The 18,382-nt window shown below is 30.1% G+C and overlaps 1 protein-coding gene across 1 annotated transcript in view; it reads left to right on the top strand.

Moving 5' to 3' along the window:
- Positions 1–18,382, top strand: part of LOC107438511 (WD repeat-containing protein 11) — a 43,826-nt gene that overhangs the window by 3,840 nt on the left and 21,604 nt on the right. The window contains exons 4-10 of the mRNA XM_016050819.4: positions 1,410–1,563; positions 1,701–1,874; positions 6,589–6,781; positions 10,453–10,570; positions 13,813–13,975; positions 15,094–15,290; positions 17,230–17,551. Coding sequence (XP_015906305.1) covers positions 1,410–1,563; positions 1,701–1,874; positions 6,589–6,781; positions 10,453–10,570; positions 13,813–13,975; positions 15,094–15,290; positions 17,230–17,551 — 1,321 coding nt within the window. The remainder of the gene's footprint in view (positions 1–1,409; positions 1,564–1,700; positions 1,875–6,588; positions 6,782–10,452; positions 10,571–13,812; positions 13,976–15,093; positions 15,291–17,229; positions 17,552–18,382) is intronic.

Genomic DNA, 18,382 nt, shown 5'->3' with positions numbered 1-18,382 from the left:
TTTTTTAAATAAAGATTTTGCTTTTTCGAAAAATTTAGCCGTTGAAATAAAAGAATTATATTTATTTCCGATTTTCAAAGATAAACAGAAAATTCAACCTACATATCTGTCAATCCTTCCACATATTTACATTTTAGCTATTTTCGCCGCTTTTACGCACAGAAGATACGATTTTCCTCATTTTTACCCGCCCGCCAGATAGTTCGTATTTTTGTACTTCAAGCTTTTTAAAAGTCTCAAGCCCGGAATTTGCTAACATTTCGATTCTTATTCACGCGATTTGAATATATTACAATATGATTCTTATTTACGAGATTTAAAAATCCAATGTCACTATTTGTATTTACTCATTTTTAAAAACCTATGTAACGATTCGTATTCACACGAGTTTAAATCAATTATCGCGATTCTTGTAAGAAGTAGGTTTTTTAAAATTAGTTACTACAAATGTGACTGTTTTTCTATCAACAATTATTAGCATATATAGGCATATTCAAAACTTACATTCTGTGCTTGCGAAGAAGAATGTGACAAAGGCAGGTAAAGAAACAAAAAATAGGATGTGTGAAAAGATGTTTGAAGATGGGCTAACGACTAAATTAATCACCAATCTGTTTCCCCTCATTCACAAGCTGCATTATGATAAATTTTACCTTGTTAAAGGATTTTTTGCTGGTTTTGTAAAACATGAAGCGTTTGCAGGAAATTAAGCACAAAAAAAAGATGTTGCAAACAAAAGCAATCACTTAAAAAATTATTCAATTTTTTGTGGAAAAAGAGTTTTTTAACTCAGCACCGAAATTTAAGAAATAATGCTGCTGTTATTTATGATATAAAATGCGAAATTCTTATCATATGATAAATAATTATCCAAACAGTTGCTGATTATCATGTAATTTTTTCAAACTAAAATAGCAATTTTTGTTGTTTGTTATCTTAAATTGTCTGGAATTTATTATTAAACGATTGCACACAAGTAAAATTTACTCACATGGAAATTCAGCTTTTTTTGCCTTTTGGCCAATCTCATCCCTGACAACAACAGTAAAAGCTTTAATTTATTATCGTGTAATTATTTTACAAGCTTACATTTAATATTATCTAATAGTTTAATTAAACACTGCTTTTATCTTTTATTAAATTATAGTAATAATTAAGTAAAGTAAGTTACAATTAAATAAATAAACAATTTCCTTGATACGTATACAATTTTTCATAATGATTGTATATTTTTCACCCTATTATTACATTTAATATCTATATATTTATTTTTCTAATGTCTAGATATTTATCTTGATATTATGTCTAAATGTGTACTATAATATAATGTCTAAATGTTTACCATAATAAAAGGTCTGATATCTAAATATTTACTCTAATATTACATCTAATGTCAAGATATTTTGTAGGTAAAATGGGCTCGGGAAAATTACTACCATGATCTTCAGCATCCTTATTCATTGAAGTTAGCATCTTTAGATTCTGGTGGTTTAATAGTTATTTGGGATGTCAAAGAAGGAAAACCAATGACAACATTTTCTGAGCCCGGAAAAGCTGCAATTGGTAAGATTTTTTCACCCTCAACATGACTTTGCACAATATTAGGGATAAATAGGAATTATGTAGTAGATTTTTACGTGATTGATTTTTTGGTTTTATAAATGAAGTTCTTTTTTTACTAGTTGTTTTTTTATTTTCAGATATAGAATGGCTTCCAGGTGAAGATTTGTGCCAAAATCTACTCTTAGGTCTACATCCACCATATTCTATAGTATTGTGGAATACAGAAACTGGAGCTAAGTTATGGAAGAAATCCTATACAGAAACATTACTTTCTTTTGCTTTTGATCCATTTTCAATCAGAAATATTGCTTGTAAGCATATTTAATTAGTTCAAATGTATTGTTTTTAATATGATATTTTGATTAAACTTTATCCGGATGCTTGCCTTTGCAATATGAAGCTTAAACTCATAAAATATCTCATCATTTTTTTCTATTTTTTTAAATCATGTTTTTTTTATAATATTAGGGTTGTGTAAAATAAGGATATAATGCACCTGATTTTGGTTTCCATTTGATATTCAGTGCATTCAATTGAGTTGATAAACTGAATACACTATAACATGGTATTCAATTAGGTTTGACAGTCATAAAATACCGCTCATAACCTCTACATCAGGGGTTTCCAACTTAAATGAGGCCGGGGGCCACAATTAAAAACACAAATCAAATGGCGGGCCTCAACTTTATCAAAATTTTATGTAGGACTCTTTTATGTTTGAAGGAACATTAAATATTACTGTCAGCAAGGATGAGATTTTTCCGCTTTTTGGCGTATTTCCGTCTTTTTCTCTTTTGTCTCTTGAATTTCAGTCTTTTTATCAAAAACTTTGATTCTCTAAAAGTTAGGTTTTTTTTAATAAATATAAAAATTTTTCTGAAAATTCAACCGTTGAAATGAAATAAATACATTTATTTCCGATCTTCAAAGATAAACAGAAAATTCCAGCTACATAGCTGCCAATCCTTCCGCATTTTTAATTATTTTAGCTATTTTCTCCGCTTTTACAAGCAGAAAATAAGATTTTTCGCATTTTTACCTGTCTGCCAGATAGCTCGAATTTTCATAAAAGTTGTGCATTGCGATTCTTATTCATGCGATTTCAACATTGTACATTGCAATTCTCTCGATTGCTAGATTTAAAAATCCAATATCGCGATTTGTATTTACGCCTTTTTAAAATCCTATATAGCGATTCGTATTCGCTCAAACTTAAAATTAAATATGTGGTTGTAATATCAAACATCGATTTTCATAATTACACACGATTTAAAAATTAGGCTTTGGATTCGTATTCACGCGTTATAGAAATTATCAATTGTGATTCGATATTTTAACATTTTTAAAATCCTATATCGAGTTTCATATTCACGTGATTTCAAAGTCCAATATCGGGATCCATATTCACGCGATTTTGAAATCCAAGATCGCAATTCTTGTAAAAAAAGTTTTTTTTCTTGAATTAGTTACTATAAAGGTGGCAGTTCTATCGATGATTATTGGTATATATCGGGTGGCCAAGCTACTTGAGAGTCGAGCCATTTTTCAAAATTTGAAATTTTTGCTAGCCGCAATTAAATACATATTTAAAAGGTATTTAAGAAAAAAACTTTTTTACATAAATTATATTTATTGAGAACATAACAGTACAAAATATGTGTATTGAATTTAAATATTAAAAACTGAACACATTTATTTTACTTTTCTTGATAATTCTTTAAAATATGAAGAATAATTTGGGACAGCACTTCTCAGTAATTCTTTGAGATGCTGGTTAATTAATACTGATTGTTGTTTGGATTTCACGAATTTTAAAGTGGAATAAAATGATTCCCATAAGTATGTTGTTCCTAATATTGAAATAATTCTACAATCAGCCTTTTTTAATTCAGGATAATTCGATTCTGGTACAAATTTCCAAAATTCAGTAATCAACGTCGACTTATTGTAGAGCTTGATTTTCTTAGATCTCTATTAATTCTAATTCTCCAGATGCTTTTTAGGTCATAATTATATTGGAAATGGAAAACTCACCTTGAATTGGACAATGTTGCACTTAGTCTTTCATATTTGTTCTCAGTAATTGAAAAGACATTTTGAAACACATACGGAATGATAATAATTTTTTAAAAATATAATAGCACAAAAATGAAAAGGGAACTCGAGTACATTTATCAAGAGCCACAAATAATCCTTCAAAGAGCCGCAGGTTGGCCACCCCTGGTATGTATATTACAACATCAGCGAAACTGGATGAGAATATGTTGCTGATATTTTTACTATAAATCACGTAATAGTATTTATTAAAAAAAATTTAATATTAAAGTATGTTCTCAGAGTAGTTTAATGTGCTAAACTAGACATTCTCAAGTAATAATTGTCTCCTTTGTGACTGTAGAAAAATATAATTTCTAGCTTTATTTTTTTAATTTGTAATTTTACTTTTTACTAAATGTTAAGTGTCAATGTAATTCATATATTAATAAATTGGTACACAATTAATTTTAAATCAACTCATAGTTATTTATTATCTTAAATTGTCTGGAATTTATTATTAAATGATTGCACGCTCATAAGATTTACTTGCCTGAAAATTCAGCTTTTTTGCCTTTTGGCCAATCTCATTCCTGTGTCAGATTTTTACCAAGTTGTACAAAATGAAGTTATTGAACTACAAATTAAAATAAGAAGTAGATTTTTAAAAATATTTAATTGCATATTAAAAAATTCGGGCTACGATAACTTTAATGTGCACCCATGTTTTAAACAATAAATGTGCAACAGATATCTAATTGTTAATATATAAAACTTTAAAAAAGTTGGTATTAAAACTTACATAGTAGCACACAAAATGTTCAAGGACAAAATTGAGGTTTGTCTGCTGCAACCACCAGAGAATAAATATTTACATTTTAAATTTAAAATGTACAAATGTGTGTGTAAATATTTTCATCCAAAATGAGTGGTTTCAGAAAGTTAAATCGAAGAATTTCTTCGAGAAAATTTCTGATACACACATACTAAATTATATTCACAAAATACAAAAAAAAATGAAATAAAAAAGAGCAACATACACGATTATTTTTGTATTTGAATAAATATTTTCTTGGATGCAAAACCTGAGAAATAATTTTTTTTTGCACCGTTAGTGTGATAAATTTCACAGAAACGAAGAAATTAGGTTTTTATTAACGAGAACTATTTTAAACCCATATAGATTTTTTACGAAAATTGTCTGCAAAAAAATGACAACTAATATATTTTAGTTCAGGGGCCGCCAGTTGGAAACCACTGCTCTAGATTTTATTAAACTTCCAACAAAAATTTCATTTAAATATTTAGCAGTGATTGATACTGATCATTAATATCTCTTTGAATAAAACATTAAGAGAAAAAAAAGGATTTTTGAAATTATACCTAAGAAAAACTTTTCAAGGCTTTTATTCAGTTTTGGAACTTGTAGCTCTATTATTTATCTTCTACAGTCTAACCTTGAAACTCCAGAATCGAAAAATTAGTAAACTTTCAATATTCAGGGAAAAAAAATTATCGTGATGAGAAAAATAAGCACAATCAATTTTAAATTGGGTGCAGAAATTTGTGCGTCATGATAACATCGCATGAGAAAAATAATTGATTATAAATACTATGTGCCAATCTGTAGCATTAACTGCTGAAAAAGTGGTTCACAAAACCGTGGTTTTATGATGGTGCGTTCTGAAAGTAATGCGCATTTTTTGGGAAAAATAGATTTATTGATCCTATGGGTACAAATGGTTAAAATTCTTCAAAATAGTTCCCTTGTGCACCAATACACTTGCGGAGACGATTCTGCCACGTCTGGAAGGCATCCTGGAACTCCTCGACAGGAATGCCTCTCAGGAACCTTGTAACATGAGCTTGGATGTTCTCCACCGACTCCCAGTGCTTTCCCTTCAGCTCTCTTTTCAGTCGGGGGAGCAAAAAAAGGTCACACAGCGCCAAGTCAGGGCTATAGGGAGGCTGGGGCACCAACTCATCAATTCCAGCAATTCTTCATAGCGCAAAACTCAAACTTCCTTTTGCTCCTCCGTCAACTCCTTCGGCACAAGCTTCGTACAGACCTTTCGCATTTGCAAATCCTCCGTTACAATCCCATGTACCACACATTTTTATAAGTTTAGGGTGTCAGCGATTACCAGAATGCTTAACCGACTGTCTGACTTCAAAACTTCACGCACACGCTGAACGTTTTCATCGGGTCGGGCTGTTGTTGGGCGTTCAGAACAAGTCTCGCCGGGGACCTTCTCCCGCTCCTCCTTGGAGGCCTTGTGCCACCTTCCACACTGAGATCTTGAAATGCATTCCTGTCTTGAAGCATGTGATGCAGTTGTCTTGAAGCATGTGATGAGTTTCCTTTGCATTCTTCCCTAGTCGCACACAAAATTTTATCGCGTACCGCTGTTCCAGCGAACGAACACTCCACCACGCCGTGACTCGATCGAAAAAAGACTTTGCGCGAAGACACGGCCTACTGCTCGGAGCGACCTGAGACCAGGCTTGTTTGGAAGGACAAATCCCCCACCTCAATAGTCGCGTCACAATAAAATCATGCGCATTACTTTCAGAACGCACCCTGTATCATTGGGAAATGAATGAGTTTAAAAGAGATTGCTAAATTTTTATTGTCGTAGTACTACTTTCTAGCGTATAATAATATGGTATTGAAATATCAAGATTTTAAAAACCTTACACCACTTAGGTTTTGGATGGAATCAAATGTATTATTATGATTTTTTTTATAATTTTGGTCCTGTAGCTTCTATTCATTAGGTGGACACAGACGTTATGTTGGCTAACATAACGTCTGAATTCCGTAAGTTTCGAAAATACAGACCATCCGAACTCTGAGCTTTGAACTTTTTTAACAAATTTTGTGAAGCATACTAAATAGATGTATGGAAAGTTTATTAAAAATTTGATATTTGTTCATGTCATATGCTTTTAACAATTTATGTATTTTTTTTTTTTTTTTTTTAAATTTAGTTTTAGCATCAGATTGCATTTTATTTGTTGATGACTTCAACTTAGTTAAAACTCCATCCAGTAATGGCCGTAAATTCTGTATTTCCAATCCTTCATCCAGTACTTCTGCAGCTGAAGGAAAAGTGAAAGCTGTCACTAGAAATACTTTAACGAAAAGAATATGGCTTCTGTCTAAATCTGACTCAAAAACTAGGTAAAAAGAATTTTTCAAATTGATGTTACAAAATGTAATTTTTATTATCTTTAATATTAAACTAGAGGGTTATGCCAACACCTCCTAGAAAAGAGAAGGCCTTAGCACAGATCACTTAAGTAGTTTGAAGAAACAAACGTATACTGCTCAGTGGAAGCAGAATAAGAATGGAATGATGTCACAATCTTCTGACTTCTAAATTACGTAGTAGGGGTAATTAAGAAAGATGCCATAACGATCAGACTACTAAGGGATCGTATTTATTATCTAAGGTAGCCCTGTGCAAAAGCCTTCTCTTTTCTAGGAGGTGTTGGTTCTTCCCTTTGCTCACTTAGCTTCTTGATCATAACTGACTTCGTTTGTTTGCCAATTTTTAAGACTTGGTTTGTGAAAAAATTCTGGTAAGATTAATAATATGAACTTGTTTACTGTAGAAATATTTTATTTAATGAAGTTTTGATAAACTTTTTATAATAAATATTTAAAGCTTGTTGAAATAGCATAAATTGGTTTGTTTGTTTTATTTTACTTTGAAAATGTAATGTTGATCGTCTTTGTAGAGCAAATTCTATCTTTTGTGTTATTGAGTTTTACATTACATTCAATTCAGTTTTGCACTGGTGACTGAAAGGCTAGTTTCCATGTTTAATTTTAGCTTAATAGTTTGCAGCCAATGCTTGAATCTTCGAAAATAAAGTAGAGATATGAAGTAAATGTAGTTCTTTTTTTCATATGTCTGTTTTAGTTCCTTTTTTTCCTTAGTTTTTGTTTACAATAATTATTTTAAACATGGTTTTAATCATTTTAATAATTATTGAGAAATATCTTGTAATGTGTCTCTTTTTCTGAAATTTTATTATTTTTATTATCAAATGTTATAATTATTAAGTATTTTTTGTTTCCATTTTGTAAAGAATAATTTAAAAAATCTCTTCATAGAAAATAGAATATTTAAATAAATTGAAAATGTAAGAAATAATTTGCAGTGAAGAGTTTAACTCAATCCACCTTACATGCATTTTAAATTCACAGAATTAAATATTATTTTTTTTTTTTTAAGTAAATGCATGTCATACAGCTTTTAAAAAGTCACTTAAGTTATTATTTTGACTGGACTATTAAAAAGTATTCAATATTTGTTTATTGATATCCTGAATTTTCAATATCATGACATTTTTAGTGTCTCCCTTCAAGTTAAAAATTTTGAGGTTTGACTATAGTACAAAATAAAAGTATTAAATAATATATTTGTTGTAATTTTTTAAGGGACAAATAAATTTACTTAGAATGACATTTTTCTCCCCCATGATGCATGATTCCTTAATATAGGGCAGTCAACTTGCTCCGCTTTGTAGGCAAATTTTTTATGTTGTGACAAAAAAATTATTTATAATTTTTAGTTCATGGCAAGGACGCAAAAATTCTCAGAGCCAAATATTTCTGTTGTACACAGTTTTTTTTTTTTTTTTTCTGGTTTGAAATTTTCCCTAAAATTACAGTACTTTTTTTCAGTTACAAAAACTTTTTCAAAATATTTTTAGAAAGTAAAATTTATGTATTGTTAAATTTTTTTAATAATAACTTTCTTAATGAAAAAAATAACTTATTTAATATTACACAATTCGGGGTTGTTTAAATATTACATAAGCATATTTTTGGCAATTTTAGACTTCCCTTCTCCCTTTTAAGCAAAAATAAGCAACTCACTAACATCCTTCCATGCTTATATACACAAGCTTCAACACTTACACAAGCTTCTTTTGTTTTTGCTATGCTTTTACTGCCGTAATCTAGTTTTAAGATTAAATTCAAATAAAAAGAAGTTTTAAGTTAAATTCAAATGGAAGAAACCTTGCATTAAACAAATTTTAGATTTTTATTCATTTTTTAAAAATGTGAATGGAAGTATTCTGCAATAATCTTTTGTGTTCAAACTGCTAACCTCTGAAACTCTCCAAGGAAATCTTTTTCTAATTTTTTAATTCCCTGAATTCAATTTTTAATCCACATTTTAATTTATATCAATTTTTTTTTTGTTATATTTTTATTTTACATTTTAAGAAAATTTTGAAATTAAGGAGATTTTAATGTCTTACACAGGCATTGCTCTTGCTCCTCCTCCTCCCCTTTATCAGCAAAAATAAGCAGATCACACCCCTCATATGGTGCTTATGTAATATTTGAGTGAGCCCTTCTCTGTTTAAATAACATATGTGTTAAAAAAAATAGAAATCAAAATATATTGAAATAGTAATAATTTTTTTAACTAAATTTAATCTCCCCCTCGTAAATTAAGTAATTCAAACTAAGCAAATTGACATTTAAAGTTATTTGTGTTATATTCGAAATGGCAGATCAACCAAAACATAACAGACAATTATTTCATTCTTTTTCTCAGGGAAAAATATTTCTTGGAATTCATTCATTCAGTAAACTTTATTGAAACTTATAGCCTACCACTGCATAAAAATAATTTAAAAAATTTCTAAAATGCAACTTTGTCCCAGTTATCTTATGATGAACTTTTTAAAATTTTGGCATTATTAAGTAGCAAAAATTCTTAAAGTTTCGATTTTTATTCTCTCCCACCTTGTTAATTACATTAGTTTTTATTTGTTATTCCCCTTTTTAGTGCCTTTATTACCTTTTTATACTTATTTAAATTTCTAAAATAAATATTTTAAATTTAGGGGCTGTTCAAATATTACTTAACCATATTTTAGACTATTTCTGGCTCCGCCACTCCCTTTTCAACAAAAATAAGCCGGAGAACGAAGGTCCAGGTGTTTCAAAAAATCATTGATCACATAAGTTTCTGGAAACCAAATTTTCAAAGGTGGAACTTAAAAACACAATTTATTTTATTTGTCTGTAAGGGAGAGCCAGATACTTTATAAGCTTATATTCATGATTAATATTAATTTTTTATCAGTAAATAGTTATTATAATCATAAACTCAAGAAAGACATATTTGTAAATTTTAATTACTTCTCCAGGTCATCATAGGTATGTGTAAATGGTATAGGTATATGTAAAATTTTAAATATATTTTAAGTAAACTAAGAAATATTGAGAAAAAGGCAAAAAAAACCTTGTTTAAATTTTTTTCAATTTAAACTGTTTTTTTTTTTTTTTTTTCTAACTCGAGAAATTTTCCGTAATTTTGACTTGGGCTCACTATCACCCCTGCTCCTCCATACTTATGTATGAAAATCAGAACACTGCCTCTCCTGGTTTTTGTTTTGACATTTACTTTCGTAATCCAGTTTTTGGGTTAAAATCAAACAAAAGATGTAGTTTTGTGTAAGATACAATTTATGTTTTTAACTCATTTTATAAAATTTTGAGTTGAATATTCTCAGGGAATCCCTTAGATATTCCTTTCCTGTTCAAAACTATTGGCTAAGATTAATTCTTCTAAATACTTCTTTTATTCCAAATTTAAAATTTGTATTTTTTCGGTACATTTTAATTTAGCTTTTTAAGAATTTTTTTAAAATACGAGAATTTTAATGTCTTATATAAGCATGGTTTATACTTTATCTCCTCTTGTTTGCAAAAAATAAACAAATCGCAAAACCCCTTCTTAAACTAGGTGCATACGTAATATTTAAACAGCCTCTTAAATATTATTGTAGAATCTTTGATGAAATAATGAATTTTTACTTCAGTGAGGAAGGAGTTACATTGCAAGAATGCCTCACACTCACTTATCACAAGACCTATCGACATCATCTTCTTCTTTTATATCCGAAAGAAGTTCTCATTTTAGATCTTGAAATAAATCAGGTTAGTCAATTCATATTTTGTAAAGTGAAATAAACTAGTTCTCATTTTTGTCATCAATTTTCAACAAAACAGCTGTATGCTTTCATTTGTGTTTTGTGTTTATATCATCCAAAAAAAGTCTCTTTCTGTACTTTCATATATTATATCAGTAATATTGGTATGCAAGCATAATCGATTGTTCAATTATTCTACAATTATGATGTATTGGAAGTAGGATAACAGGATTCCCACGGTCCTTGAGAGTCCTTGAATTTTTTTTTTCTAAATTTAGGTCCTTGAAAGTGCTTGAAAAACGTCTTAGGTCCTTGAATTTGTCCAATACTGCCGGCGGCCCTTTTTATAAAACACCCGCGGATCTTTCTGTTTTGTTCCCGAGCTCTCTCACGTGGTTTTTAACGCCACCGTTTCTAACCGGGCCTAGCGTCTTGGTGTCTGCCAAGCGCGCGGAGCACAGCAGACAATCAATGCGTTCGGGGCGAGACTCCACTTCATCTTCTGTCGCATATGCTTAGATCTTCTTTTTTCTTATCGAAACTGGAATACTCTCGAATTTCGTAACAATATGTACCTTGTAGTTTTCAATAAATTTGCCGTTTTACCATCCGCACTTGTCCTTACGTTTGCGTCATTTCAAAACTTTATTGTAAAGCGTATTCGCAAAGGCACGGCTTCGTATTTGTGTTATGTAGTTTAGACTAGTTATGCCTGGGAAGTGCTATTTTAATCCCCAATGGATGGATAATCAAGCTTATAAAGAATGGATTTTATCGATGCCCGAAAAGAAGTTCAGAGCCAAGTGCCGATTATGCATGAAGGAGATCGATATCGCGAAAATGGAAGAATCTGCTCTGAAATCACACATGAAAGAAAGGTAAAACAAAAAAGCAGTCTCATGCCCTGAGTTCTCTTTTTCCAAAGACATCAACATCTAATTCATCTGGTGTAAATACTCCTTCAACATCGTGTGCCCCATGTGAAACAGAAACTTTAGTGGCCGAGGTAACATTGTCTTCTTATCTGGTCAAAAGGAATGTGCTTGATGCTGAAATTCTCTGGAGTCTGAAGTGCATCACTAGTAATTATTCATGTAACTCCTGTGAAGGGATTAGTAAATTGTTCTCCAAAATGTTTGCTGATAGCTGTATAGCGAGACAATTTTTTTGTAGTGCCACAAAGTGAGCCTATTTGGGCTCCTTTGGATTGGCACTATACTTCAAAGGGATTCTTATAAATGAGCTGAAGAATGTTGATTGCTACACTGTACTCTTTGATGAGACGTTAAATCAGTCTCTACAATCTAAGCAGATGGACATTATGGTAAGGAATTGATAATAAAGTTTGCACTAAGTATCTTACCTCCCAATTTATGGGTCATGGAACTGCAGAAAATATTTTGTCCTCTTTTTACAAATGCATGGATGATGGTTAAAAGCTCTCTAAAATACTTCAATTATCCATGGATGGACCCTATGTCAATTGGAAATTCTATTAGAAGCTTCAGTGTGAATTAAAAGAGAAATATTCCCACCAGGTCATATTCATTGGCAGTTGTGGATTACACATAACGAATAATGCTTTTAAACATGGTGAAAATGGGATATGTTCCTTCTAATTTTTATTTTCAGAAAGAATTGTTGCTGCATAACATTTAGAGAAGGTTGTGTAAATTATGGATGAATAATTTCAGAAACGATGTTTAATAGAGGAGAGGAGGGGGTTATGGAATAGTCATGGAATATGGAATACCTAAGATTTAGCTCTGTCTTTCATGCAGCCTTCACATGGAAATACACAGGATTAAAGGATTTCACCATTAACACCTCATTACCATTAGTTATAGATTGTGCTGAAAATGATTTTGTGAATTAATATGTAAAACCAGTAGGGTTGTTTTTAAAAAAATATAAATTTTAGTCCATAATACATATACTCTCTTCTCTCTATATAGGCAAAGCATTTAGGTATTATATTTGAAATTAATTATTGCCACAACAAGCATTGTTGCTTCTAGTAAAATAGAAGAGAATAATTTTTAAAATTGGTCTTAGATTAAGGTCCTTGAAAATTTTGTTGAGGTCCTTGAAAAGTCCTGGAAAGTCCTTGAATTTCAATCTCATCATAGAGTGAGAACCCTGGATAAGTATTTGGCTGTAGAATATTTTACTAATTTCATTATTTTAATTATGAGAAAGGTGCTTTACATTTTTGTATTTGGAATTTAGTTGATTTTCTACCCTGTGTATGTCAGATTTTAATCTGAGTGCTATATTTATTTCAACTTTAGAGTAAATTATTAAACTTAGCTTATATGTATTAGTTATAATACGACTGAAATTTTTACATCTAAAAGTTATGAAATAATCAAAACTAAAAAGGGGCACTTCTTTCACTAATAAATTTTATTTTAGACCATCAAACAAAGCTTATCCAAAAAGTGAAGGGACAGTTAAAAAATAACCTGGTTGGTTGGTTCTAATGGCACTTGCCACACGGGCAAGCCTGCTTGGTGAAACTTAAGGCAGAGTGTGCGATTCTTGTTTTTCAGTGGCGCCATCTATGGCCAAGAATTCGACTTCGCCACAAAATATGTCACACCTCTTTATAAGGCGGACTCATTCATACATCCACAGATCGTAATTTTGACCTGAATCAGAGAACGATCGATCTCCAATCCAATACTCCCAGAGGTATTGATTTGTTAGGGAACATGGAGGACTTTGCGACTCGACAGAATTTTAACATGCATCAGTCACCAACTACACGGGGAGTCTTCGGCCAACGGGGTTCGAACCCACAAACTCTCCGGCATGGACCCAGCACCCTACCAACCAGGCTATCCCGGCAAAAAAAAAAGAGTAGGAAAGAGAAGAAAAAAATAACCTAGATCAAGCAATAAATAATTTTGTATTGTATAAGGTTCACCTTAAGCCGAAGCTCCTAGCAAAAATTATGAAATAAAGAATTTTAAAAAATCAACTGTACATAATTGATACTCTAATCTGCTATAGATGCCAGTTTAGGTTATTTAATTAGAGACCAAAGTAACATTTATTTCGGGGTATTGTGAAATAAAATTAGAAAATCTAAATTACAGCCACTTTTATAAAACCCATTTTCAACTTTATAAATTAGTTAACTTCCATTATGAGTTTGATGTTAAGCTCCTGAAATTGTACCATACTTCCTTATTGATGTATAATGTTTTATATGTTGATTAATTTCACTGGCCATCTTTCTTTCAGACTGTTGGCATTGTGTCATGTGAGCATTCATGTTCTTTCATGATGCAGTTATATTCATGTAACCAGAGAGATGCCTTCTACATTCTTCATGACTCTGGAACAGTTTCCTTTCGACTCAGACATCGTGGTCAAGCTGTAATGGCGCTCGCTACTCCTTTAGAGTGTAAGTCTCTTTTGCTAAATATTGCACTGTAAGATTTTGTTTCATCCGTCTGTCTTTTATTTCTCTGTCACTTGTCTTGCGTTTTTAAATTCCTCATCCAAATTTTTTAGCTGTTTAACCCCATAACGATCGGTTAATTTTTAAGAAAACGGTCATAAAAGTGCCTATTTTTTGACATCTAGTTTAAAATAAACTAACTCTCTACAATTGCCTTAAAAATATCCTGGTACTGCCATCTGGTGTGTAAAATGAGAAATAAAATGTTTTCCGGGCAAAAGAAATGAATTAATTTTATTCTAATTGGCGTGTTACTACTGAACACTCCAGCCCAGGATGGCCAGCACCGGAGCGAGAAATAGAGAGCGAAACCTCACCCCGTCATTTTCACGAGAGCGAGAAATAATGGGTTAAGTTTATATGTATTTTAATAATTAAAAAAAAATGCTCTTTTTTGAAGACAATAAATTTATTTTTATACAAGGACTAGCTCTAAGGCAAAAAAATATTTTTTTGGAACTAATGGTATTTTTGCATTAAAAATTGCAGTGTAACCTTAAAAAGTCAGACTAGTCAGAGGTCGAGAAGGTTATAAATTAGGAAATTCCCTTATTTTTGATTTACTTAAACCAATACATATGTTAAAGTTAGTGCCCAATGTGAAAAAAATGTGTTTGATTCCATCTTAAACATATGCACAGTGAAACCTCTAGGAAAGATCACCTCTGTGTTGCAAATTTCATTTTTTTTAGAGAGAAAGATAATTTATTTTAATTATTACTTTTTGCAACCATTTTTACTTATATAATTGACTTAACTAGTACTCTATAAATTTCTAATTTTACCTTAAAAGGGCAAACACCAGAGATTTATTTTTACATATAGATTTTTGCTAGTGTTAAATCTTTGTAATTAAATAATTTAACCAAATCTTTTGTTAGCTGCAGTTTGATACTATTGTTGTCTGTCTTTAATATTTCTGATAAAAATGTTCATGTGTGTCATAAGAAAAAAAATTTCAGGGAAAGACTAATTTTTAGTGTAATTATTACCTATTTTGCATACGTTTTTATACCATTTGCTGAGATGCATATGTTCTATTAATGCAACTTGCATTTTAGGTTCTGATACTGGCATAAACACTAACGATTCCAGTTTAGAAGTGACATACGATATGCAGTGTCAGTCAGACTCTTTGAGACTTACAAAACATGCAAAAGTGACTGGAATGGCAGTCTGTCCATTGAGTGAACAAAAAATAGCTCTTCTTGTTAGTGATGGTCGAATATTGTTTTTAGAAGTGGCAGCTTATCACCTGGTAACTATAGCTGATTTGTTTTTATTAACCGTAACTTTTACAACATTATTCATGTCATTTTATCAATCTTCATTTTCATAATAGTTCATAGGTCATAAATTTTCATAATTTTTTTTTCTTTCAAGAATGGTTGATACTAATTTTTATAGACATTTTCAGTTGCAATGTTGGTTAGTATTGTACTATAAAATATAAATTTTTCTCACTCTGAAACATTAGTTAGTCATTAGACTATATTCATTTATCATACCAATTACTTTCTTGGTATGCTGCTATAATTAAAGCAAGAAATAAAAAACCCAGTAAAACAGGGTTAAAAAAATTAATTTTCAATTGGAAAATTGTGCATAAATTTTATTTGACAAATTCATTGGCTTTTAAACTATATCCATTATTGTTACAAAAAACTTTCTTTTTTTGGATTTCATCTTAATAAAGCTAAAAAAAACGTTAAATAGTATGGAGAAAAAAATAATTTTCCTAAAGTAAAACTTGTGGGTTTCCTCTAACACAGTGATTCTCCACCTTTTTTTCGGGGCGGCACACTTTTAACAATTTCGAAATTTGACGGCATGCAATGAAAAAAAATTCTTTACAAGTTGTTTACTTACCTATCTGTTAAATAGTTTGTGATAATAATTTTGAATGTGAAATAAAATAATATGTACTGCAAAAGCACGTTTATTAAGGGATTAATTATTTCTTTCGACTAATTTTTATTAGTTAGTAACAGTTATTTATTTTTTTGCTTGTTATTGAATGTTAGCTTGTTTTCTATAGCTATTAACTGTTATTTTTTGTGATTTCTTGTTAACTAGTTTTTTGCTGATTATTAATTGTTAGCTTATTTTTTTTTGTTAGTTAACCTTTGTTAATTTGTTTTTATAACTATTAATTGCATAGCCTACTTTAATGATCAGCTTTTATTTCCATTTGAAGGCTAATATTTAGCTTGCTTTCCTTTGTTAATTAATAATTTTAATAATCATTAAATTCCCTACTTATTTCACAATTTTTTTAAATTGTCAAAGACAATTTAAACACTTCCTTCTTATTTTAAGATTGTCAGAGACAAGACAATCGCCAACAAGGATGTTCACGCGGTTGAAGCGTGGAAAAATTATGAAATGTATTATATATATACACTTTTCTTTAATTTAAACCTTACTCATAATTTAAAAAAAGCATTATAATTTTTATTGTTTCATTTCTAATATTTGGCGGCACATTTTAAGAATTTGGCGGCAAGCAAAAGTGCCGCGGCACAGTGTTTGAGAATCACTGCTCTAACATTTGGCAATTACACCATTTTGATTTATGCAATAAGAAACTTTCTTGACTTAATGTTAATATTAAAATCAGAAAAGAGCTGGGCATCAGAAGATGCTATGTTTGCTTGTTTGCCATCCTGCTATGTTTGGTTACTAAACCATATTGTTGTATTACAAAAGCTTCCTAATCTCATAATATATATATATAAATTTTTTTACTGTCAAATGTGTCATTTCTCAATAAGTATAAAATAGTACAGTACAGAACCCGTTATCCGGAAATCAGAAAACCAAAAAACCGGAACGAAATTCGATAAATTTTCCAGCCATTGTTTTTTTTTAAAAATTTTTCCCTTATAAGATTTTAGTATTTTTCTTTCTTTTTTGAAAGTTGTTTACCTTACCATCATTTTGGAAATAATCATTAGTGCATTACTCCATCGTTTTTTCTTCTTTTTAAGATTATTTCCAAAAAAAAAAAAATTTTTTTTTATTTGGGTTTAACAATAAAAAAAACGGCTTTTTGTAGCGATTCAGAAAACCGGAAAAATTAGTTATCCGAAATAGCGATGGTCCCGATCGTTCCGGATAATCGTTTCTCTACTGTATATATTATAATGTAAAAACTTATTGCTGTCTACTATGTATCTGCTTTTTTTATTTCATAGATACAAAATGTAAATTTTCTTCCTCCTTATTTATCCATGAGCATGGATCCTCAGCTTTTCACTAAAAAAGAAGAACCTTTCCCTCCAGATGTATTGCCCATTATTTCTGATGCTCATCATCCTGCCAACACACTCGCTGATCATCTTCCGCCCACACTCTATCGCTATGAGGACATTGCCACTGCTTCAGTTAAAAAGACAAAACTGAAAATGTTTATTTATGGATATCTTTGTGCACTGTCTGCCCCACCTCATGTTTTGAGAATGTGTCCTCCTGTTACATTTCGCAATTGGACTATATATAGACCTTTAATGGCTGTGGGTAAGGTTTTTTTTCCTCTGATCGATTGAGTGTTTTTCTAAATAAAATTTTTGATTTTTTGAAGAAGAAAAAAATTTGTTATGTGTTTTATTCTGAGCAATTTGACACCTAGTATAAGATGATTTCAGTTCAATAATTAAATTTTTTCACTTGGTGCGCAAGATTACTCGACTTCTAATTAACCAATTCAGTTAAAGCTGGGTAATTGGTTTCAGTATAATATGTTGCTTAAATTCAATTGATTTTTGGGTATCACTAGCTATTGTTTAATCGTAAATATTTGATGCATTTTTTTTTTGTTGCACAAAATAAATTTTTTTATAAGCCAAAAAATTAAAGTTTTTCTTTTTAATTTAAAAAATGCTTTTTGTATTTCAATTTCTTTTATGATTTTAAAAAATACATATATGATTTTAAAAGGTATATATTTAAAAAGTGTTTTATAAATATTTTTCTGATTTTTTAGTTTTATAATCAAATAATGCTTCTAGAAATTTTTAAAAATTTAATTAAATTTTTGAAAATTTCTAATAAAAATTTAATTAGTTAAATTAATATTTCATGGGAGCAATTAAATTGTTTTTAATTGACCTAACTTTTTTTCTGTATTGTTGCAGTCTTCAACAATTCAATTATTTAGATCAATCAAAAAAAGGGTTGTGTATTACTTTTCTAGGAATCCAAAAAGAGTCATTTGTTCAAAATTTATATATAATGTAAGAATTGCTTTTATAAATTTTTGTTGTAGCATTTAAAAGAAATTATAAATGAGTACTTTACAATTGATAGTTTCAAAGCTAATTTTGCAAAAAGGTTTTCTTTATTCAAATG

Source organism: Parasteatoda tepidariorum, chromosome 6 (genome assembly GCF_043381705.1).
Source record: "Parasteatoda tepidariorum isolate YZ-2023 chromosome 6, CAS_Ptep_4.0, whole genome shotgun sequence".
NCBI classification, from domain to species: domain Eukaryota; kingdom Metazoa; phylum Arthropoda; class Arachnida; order Araneae; family Theridiidae; genus Parasteatoda; species Parasteatoda tepidariorum.
Note: the sequence above shows the minus strand (reverse complement) of the source record. Positions and strands in the feature narration are given on the sequence as shown.